The sequence below is a fragment of the Castanea sativa genome, chromosome 5, assembly GCF_040712315.1.
Source record: "Castanea sativa cultivar Marrone di Chiusa Pesio chromosome 5, ASM4071231v1".
In the NCBI taxonomy this organism is placed as follows: domain Eukaryota; kingdom Viridiplantae; phylum Streptophyta; class Magnoliopsida; order Fagales; family Fagaceae; genus Castanea; species Castanea sativa.
The window spans coordinates 39,542,645-39,551,274 of NC_134017.1; the positions used below are offsets into that span (position 1 = coordinate 39,542,645).

The following is an 8,630-nucleotide window of genomic DNA, read 5'->3' on the forward strand; positions in this document are numbered from 1 at the left end:
CAAAATTAAAAGAGATAGAAGAAAAGAAAAGATACCTCTTGCATGGACGTACTCTTTTTTTCAAGAGAATATTTTAGGCTTCAACGAAATTTATGCAATTGTCTTTGAAACTTAAAAATCCTTGCTTACAAAAAAGAAATTCTTAAGACTAAAGCCTCTAGAATCTCTTTAATGTAAGAGAGAGAATTTTAGAAAAGGGAGTCAGAAAGATGAGAAATCTGAGAGCGTGAAAAAGTGTCTTGAATTTTGAGATCCAGTCTCTATTTATTGAGGCTAGGAGACTCGAATAAATAGCTTAGACGATTAGAATACGAACCAGAGCGCGTCCTTCTGCTAAAAAATTGAAAAGGATGTGTTTTATCGTCACCTAAACACCGTCGGGCCAAAACCCTAATGTGTGCCATTTGGCACTCCAAAAGTGCCGATTGGCACTCTTGGATGCCAATCAAGCTTTCGAGTTCAGGTGCCTCTTGGACTCCTTTTTTAGCTTTTCTTGAGTTGAGACTTGTACTTAGACGTGTTTTTAATCCGTATTCTAAAATTTAAACTCCTTTCTGGATAATTTAGGTCTTCTCAACAACAATTATCTTGTAGATAAATACTCTAAAATAAATTTTGATAAAGTCTAGATTATCCACAATTTTATTGTTATCCAATTATCCCTTTTATTTCCATGCAAGCAATCCTATTTTTGACACTAACTATCAACCAATCACAAAATTATTTAATTAATTTTAATTTTTTTAACCAATCAGAATTGATTTGGGTTAATCATGCGTGGTTGACTCTACCTAAACACAATGCATGCTGATCGTGCAAACTTGATCATGCGATATCTTTCGATTTGACGGTCCGATTTGGAAACCGGGCATACCGTCACGACCGTTAGAACCTCAAGATCATTTTTATGATATGCAGGGAACGAATTAATTCATGTAATGCAATTATGAATTTTGGGTACATAAATGGTCATTCTAGTCATCTTCCTTCATTAAATCATGGGTGCAAAATTGAGTGTCTACACTTGCTAGGGGTGTCCAGACCCGACCCACACCCTCCGGACCGACCAAACCACCCGATCTCTACCTGATTTCAGCCCAAATTGACGCTCCCGTTAGTCGATTATGGGTTTCCGCGCCCAAGACCCGACGCCGGCGGGTCGAGTGGTGGGTTTTCTTCTCCAAAATGGAGCCACCCGACCCGACCGATGTTATGTACAAATTCGGCCAACTTCGGCAAGATCAAGCTTGGATTCAAGGAGATCTGGTGAGATCTTGATTGTATTTGGTAAGAACGAGCTTAGATTCGAGGAGATCTGGCGATATCAAGCTTAGATTCAAGGAGATCTGGCAATATCGAGCTTAGATTCGAGGAGATTTGGCAAGTCTTGACCGTATTTGGTAAGATCAAGCTTAGATTTGGCTAAATCCCAACAAATTTTAGCGATTTTGGTGCAGATTTCGACGATTTTTGATGCTGATCTGGTCAGTTTTTGCAAATTCTGGTGGGCAAAGTGTAGATTCTGGTGACATTTGCAGGCTTTGGCGACTCTCTCCACCGACTGAACTGACCTGAGCACCATCTGAACCTGAAACCGACTCGACTGATTAACGTCGGCTGGTCGGGTCCGGGCTAGGTCCAAAATCAACCCGGCCCGACCCGTGGACAGCCTTAACACCTGCTCAAAAATCTTTTGGAGGAAATGTCCTGCTGGGGTGACATACCACCCAAAAGGGGGAAAGATGAGTTGCAATCACTAGATGCATGCCATAGGAATTAGTAAGAGAGAATGCCCAATCCTTATCCGAATGGGAATGCCATGGAAGGCAAGAAAATAAAACAAAAACTCTTTTTTTAGGGGAAATGGGACGTGGTGCAGCTAGCGTAGGGTAGTGGTGCTGGCTGAGCGGCCGACAAACCAGTGGGTGGCTCGGGAAGGACATCCACACCGGGCCAAAAGTAGTTAAGGGGTAAAACAGTAAAACCCATCACGCCAAGCAGTATAAAAAGGCCTTAGTTATGCACAGTAAAAAGGGAGAGGAAGGAGAAAACAAGGACGGAAAGGTAGGAAGTAAAGGAAACGAGTGAGAAAACAGTAAGAAGGAAAACAACAGAAAAATAAAGAGGGTAAAAAAGAAAAGTGAGAAAACAAGAGTGCGATAAGGCATCCAGCAACAGGCTATTCCTTTCTTTTCCTCTTAATGGCCTACTTTCTAGCAAGTTAGAAGACTTGGGATTAAGCCATTTAAGTCCATTCTTTTAAAGTAAGCAATTTCTATAGCAGGATTTCCTTGTGAGATTGCTCACATTGAAGACTAGATCCCTTCTTGGACTTAATCTACTGAGGAACTAAGAATAGCGGATTAATCCCCCCTTCCCTTCCTCTATTGTAATTTTGAGCATTAACCATAGTTCCATCATATTCACATAGTCGTGTTTTTTTGTTAAGAAAATGGTTTAAGTGTTATCTTTTATTGGCAGTAGACATATCCTTATCATATTATGTGCATCCTGCCATTACATTTTTTGTAACAGTGTCCTTTGCCGTAAACGAGTGATCAAGATCTTGGTGAAGGAATCCTAGCTTGTGCACAAGCTGGCTTGAGGTAAGTTTCAATTAAGCCAGTCTCGATTCTCCTACCCTAGAACTATTGGTCTATAGTGTAGCAGGAAGCAGTCCAGTCCAAAAAATACAAAAAAGGCCCACCACATTTAAATTGGTGACTCCACTAGGGAGTTAGGAAAAAGACAAGGAAGGTAGATAAAACCCTCGCAGGCTATGCCCCCGAGATCAAAGACAAAGAAAAATATGAGTACCGTGCCCTCACAGGCAGAGTCAAGACTAGCAACGCTCCATCAACAACAGCCCAACCAGGCAAATGGTATCAATGGAGTAAGGGCTGAACCTCAACAACAACAAAGAGTTCCCACCGATAATGCCAACTTCTTCATCGAGGTGTTGCAGTCAGTGTAGTATTCCCAACAATAGATAACGGAAGAAATTCTCCAAATGAAGGAAGATAAGACAAAAGAAAAAGGAAGCTAGCATGACCCAGAGCATGTAGCAGACAAAGAAGAGATCCTAGTGGGAGGTGGTCCACAGAACGCGGAGCAGCGTTTCATCACTATGGCCGAAGTTGCAGCGTTTCTAGAGCAAGATAGGGCCAAAGCACCTAAGGAAAGGTTTTATGTGCGAAGGCCTCCTTATCTGCTGAGAATACTCAGTAAGCCATACCTTGAGAGGTATGAACCACGAACTTTTGCACAATATGATGGCAGAAAGGGAAGTGCCATTGAACATGTGAGTAAGTTTATCGACACCCTCAGCCCTTACGCAGTAGATGAGGACTTGTGTCTTTGGGAATTTTCCAAGTCACTATGTGACCATGCGTATACTTGGTACACCGGTTTGAAACCAGGGTCAATCTCAACATGGGATGACATGGTAGACGTATTTTGCACTAAATACTTTCATGGAGAAGAGACAATAACGCTTTTGACTTTGCAAGCAACTAAGCAAAAAAACAACGAAGATTTGATGGAATGCATTAAGAGGTTCAGAGACATAGCTCTTGACTGCTATAACCATTGTAAAGAAAAGATGTTAGTAGAAATGTCTATGGGTAACATGATCATGGAATACAGAGCTATTTTGGAGAATTTAGAAATCTCCTAATTCGCACAGTTGTTGCAGAAAGCCAGAAAGACCGCAGAATCAGTAAGTCCAAGTTCTGACAGGCCCAAAGAGCAGTGGAACACTCCACAGGCCATGATAGTGTCCATTGGCGAAAGGAAGAGAAAGTCTGACGAGAGGGAGTACGAGACCCCTCCACCATTGCCATGTACACCGAAGGAGCTAGATGTGCTTCTAGATAAATGGATCGCAGATGGGGTCTTTAAGCCCAACTAGGTTTCTAGAGAGCCTACCAAAGAAGAGCAGAGAGACCCGAGTTTCTGCCGCTTGCACAACTGTGTGCAGCACTCTATCGCAGAATGTTGGGTGCTTCGTAGATTAGTACATCGAAGAATCAAAGAAGGAATTCTCGAGTTATCTCAGTCGGAAGTCCAAAGAAACCCGCTCCAAACCACAAGGAGAAGGGAGTAGCAGTAGATGTCATTTGCGCAGATCTAGGGGAAGACGAAGAGGAAAGACCAGCCCTGCCTACTCAGCAATTACCATCTAGTAGAAAAGTTCTAGGTTCAAAAACCTGTTTGGTCAGTTGGGGCTCATAGTAAATAAGCGAAGAATTGCCACAAAGGTTTAAGTGAGCATTGCCTTAGGGGCAGGAATATAATGCTTAACAGCAAAAGCCACGGATGATAAGGCTTTCTTACAAGGCGTGAATGAGATCACTTTCAGTGATGAAGACATGGAGGTGGGGTATTCAAATCATAGGAGACCCCTCTACCTGGCGGCATCCATAAATCAAATTCCCATCAAGAAGGCCTTAGTTGATATGGGCGCTTCCGTAAACCTCATCCCATTGGGTACATTGCAAGCAGCAGGAATTTTAGAAAGAAAAATGCAGTGGTGCTCAATGGAGGTAACAAGATTCGGGGAAGAGGTGAATACACCACAAGCCACATTTACTTGTGGTTGAAAGTGGGACTAATAGCCTCCTTGGCCTGCTTCCAAATGGTAAAAACAAAAGTCTCAAACCACATACTATTAGGAAGGCCATGGTTGCATAAGCACCGGTTGGTCCCATCTACTTACCATCAATGCATAAAAGGAAGGTTGAACGGCAGAATGATACAGATAGCAGCAAACCCATCGCCCTTTGAGCGAGCGAAGGCTTATCTAGTAGAAGCTATGTTTTATGATGAGTGGGCGCCATCCAGACAAAACTTAGTATCAAAGTCACAAGGCACCTTCGTCCCTAGGTGGGAGGACATTTAAGATGATCCAAAGCCTGATCTAAGAAGGCTGCTAATGCAAAGAAAGAAAAGGAAAGAAGTGCCTGCTTTAGAGTCAAGTGATGCACTGGGATGCGTCAGGGTCCAAACCCTTGACGGCAAAATAAACTACAAGTTATGAAGGTGCGCATGACATGCATGGGATATGCAAGGGTGCCCCAGACAAGGGCCACAACATAAAAGTTTGGTATCCTGTGTAGCCCAGGAAAATTCAGAAGAAGAAAGCAATACGAAAAAAGAGGAGGGAATTACAGTAGAAAGGAATACACAAGTAGCAGCAGAAGAATTGGAAGAAATTGATCTGGGCACTGATCCGCAAAAGCCAAGACCCATTTCGATTAGTTCAAAACTGTCAGAGGAAGAAAATTCAGAACTAATATTGTTTTAGAAAGAATTTAAGGATGTTTTTGCATGGGACTACAGCAAGATGCCAGAGCTAGACCCAGGATTGGTAGTGCATATGCTCAATGTAGATCTCGAGGCTAAGCCAGCGGCTCAGCCTGCCAAAGTATTTCACACTGAAATAGAAGAGCAGATAGTAAAAGAGGTGCAAAAGCTATTGGCTGCTAGTTTCATTAAGCTTGTCCAGCACCCGTGATGGCTGTCCAATATCCTACCAGTGAAGAAGAAGAATGGGCAAATAAGGTTCTATGTAGACTTCAGAAATCTCAACTGGGTTTGCCCGAAAGACGAGTTCCTGCTGCCAAACATGGACCTGTTGATAGACTTCGTAGCAAGAAACGCTATGTTCTCCTTTATGGATGGATTTAGCGGATATAACCACATTCGAATGGCGTCAAAGGATGCGGAGAAAACTGCTTTAGGACTCTCATAGGCAATTTCTACTAAACTGTGATGCCTTTCAAGTTGAAGAACGCAGGCGGAACTTACCAATGTACCATGACTGCCATATTCCACGATGTGATGCATCGTGAGCTGGAAGACTATGTGGACGACATAGTTGTAAAGTCAAAAAGGTGAGAAAACCAAGTTAAAGTATTAAGGAGGGTATTTGAAAGATGTAGAATCTTCAAGCTCAAAACGAATCCCATCAAGTGTGCCTATGGAGTATCTTCTAGAAAATTCTTGGGGTTCTTGGTCCACAACAGAGGAGTAGATGTGGACCTAGCCAAAGCTACAGCCATAACAACCATGAAGTCGCTTACCATGGTGAAGGAATTATAGAATTTTCTGGGGAAAGTCTCTTATATCCGGAGGTTCATCCTAGGCTTAGAGTCAATCACTTTGGCCTTCGCCAAGTTACTCAAGAAAAGGCAAAGTTTCGAGTGGGGAGAGGCGCAGCATACAACCTTTCGAAGGCTACAATAGATTATGACGAACCTCCTTATGGTGCAGACCCCAATCTGCAAAAGGCCACTGTTGCTTTATTTAGCCACTAGCTCGTATGCCATAGGTGCGTTGATCGCCCAAGAAGATGGAAGCGGTGTTGAGCAACCAATCTACTACATAAGCCGTGCCTTGAAAGATGCAGAAACTCGCTATCCTAGAGCGGAAAGAGCATGCTTGGCAATAGTATACGCATCACAAAGGTTATGCCATTGTTTCCTAGCCTATGAGATATGGCTAATGGCGAAGTCCCACGCAATCAAGGCTCTGCTGCGACAGCCAATCCTTTTCGAGAGGATATCCCAATGGTTGTTATAATTGTCACAGTATGATTTGAAGGCAGGAACGCCCAAGGCAGTGAAGAGTCAGACTATAACAGATTTATTAGCACAATTCCCAAGAGAAGAGGAATTCCCGCTGGATGACAAAGTTCCAAGGGAGGTACCCACAATAGAAGTAATTGAAGAGCAATGGGTAATGAAGTTTGACAGTTCTTCTACTACCCACTCAAGAGGCGCAGGAATAGGCCTTTATCACGGAGGGGAAGAAGCTGTGGCGCTCTCATTCAGGTTAGAATTTTCTTGTTCAAATAATACCACAGAATACGAAGCCTATCTTACTGGTTAGCTACGACCTTCGAAATGGGGGTCAAGCATTTGAAGGTAATAGGTGACTCCAACCTAGTGGTCTGCCAAGCCAAGGGAAGTTTTTCTTTGAAAGACCCAGTTTGGCTCTATACAAGACGATGGCCCAGAAGATGGAGGAAAGATTTTCAACATTTGAGTGTGAGCACACTTAGAGGAGTGAGAATTGGTACACGAGCACGTTGGCCACATTGGGATCACAAATAGCATTTGAAGGAAGCAACACCAGGGTTGAAGTCAGCAAGCGAAGGGAGTCTATTGTTGAAATATTGAAGGAAAGGTTCCAAGATGAAAGGTGTGAGGAGGATTAGAGGATTTCCATAAAGGAAGCCTTAATGAAAGAAGAAGATATGGCAGATTTGAAACATTGAAGGACTATACCTTGGTGAAAGGAGAATTGTACCGCAAGATGCTAGAAGGGATCCTGTCAAGATGTGTGGGGCAAGATGAGGCCTAAAGAAAATTGAAGGAAGTGCATGATAGAACCCGCGGGTTCTGATGAGAGATTAGCCTCTACTGCAGACTCTAGAGAGAGGGTTTTTATTGGCCAAGCATGGGTAAGGATGCAAACCCAGTCCAAACCCAATGTGAGGCCTGTCAGTTTATGACAGATAGAAAGGAGAGTTACGCTGTCTTCACCAGCGAAGACTGGAGAAGTCCATTTGTGTAATACCTGACAGAGGGTATCTTGTCGCAGAAGCATAGTGAAAGATATAAGTTTAAAAGGTTGGTAGTACGCTACTCTTTGCATCAGGGAGTCCTTTTCAAGAAAGGATATGATTGAGACCCATTACGATGTTTAGGTCCCAAAGAAGCAAGAAAGATGGTAAAAGAGGTACATGCAGGGGAATGTGGGGAGCACCAAGGGAAGAAAAATTTGTACAGGTTTCTGCTATAGATGGGTTATTATTGGCCCACTAAGAAAAGGGACACAGTAGAATTTGTGAAGAAATGCCACAGTTGCCAAGTACAATCTAACTTGATTCACACTCACCCACATAATTTGCATAGCATGGTCACCTCGTGGCCCTTCCACACTTAGGGACTTGATTTAGTGGGACTAGTTAATCCACCATCACGTGGGTACATATGGATCCTTGTGGCTACAAAGTACTTTACCAAGTGGGCGGAAGCTGCACAAGTCCATAAGGCCACAAGAGGAGTTGTGGCAAATTTTATCAAAGAAAACATAATTACCAGGTTTGGAGTGCCTCATAGAATCATCAGTGATAATGGCACACCATTTGTCAACTGAAGTAAGGAAGATGCTAGAGATCTATCAAATCAAACACCACTAGTCATCACCCTATTATTCTCAAAGGAACAGGCAGGCAGAGGCAATGAACAAGACTTTTATCAAGATTATCAGCAAGATGAATCAAGAATATACTAGGGGATGGGCAATGTACCTGCTAGAGGCCCTTTGGGCCTATCGAACCTCACCATAGTCTACCACAGGATTTTCACCTTTCTCTTTAGTCTATGAAACGGAGGTAATGAGCCCAGCTGAAGTGATGACACCCTCCTTAAGGGTTATGCAGGCGAGAAAGAAAGATAAGGAGAAGGAAGTCTTCATGGCAGAAAGACTGAATCTTATGGCAAGACCATCTAAATTTTCACCAAAATGGAAGGGACCCTTTGTGATAAGGGAAGCACACGCAAGTGGGTATTATCGTTTGGCCCAGATGGATGGAAAAGATCTCATAGACCCCATTAACGGCA

General features: G+C 43.1%; 1 protein-coding gene across 1 annotated transcript; it reads left to right on the forward strand.

Annotated features, from left to right (window-relative positions):
• Positions 1-6,249: 6,249 nt before the first annotated feature.
• LOC142635167 (uncharacterized) lies at positions 6,250-6,891 on the forward strand. Its single transcript, XM_075809370.1, has 2 exons — positions 6,250-6,450; positions 6,592-6,891. Exons 1-2 carry the CDS (start codon positions 6,250-6,252, stop codon positions 6,889-6,891), a joined length of 501 nt encoding a protein of 166 aa, XP_075665485.1.
• Positions 6,892-8,630: the final 1,739 nt, after the last annotated feature.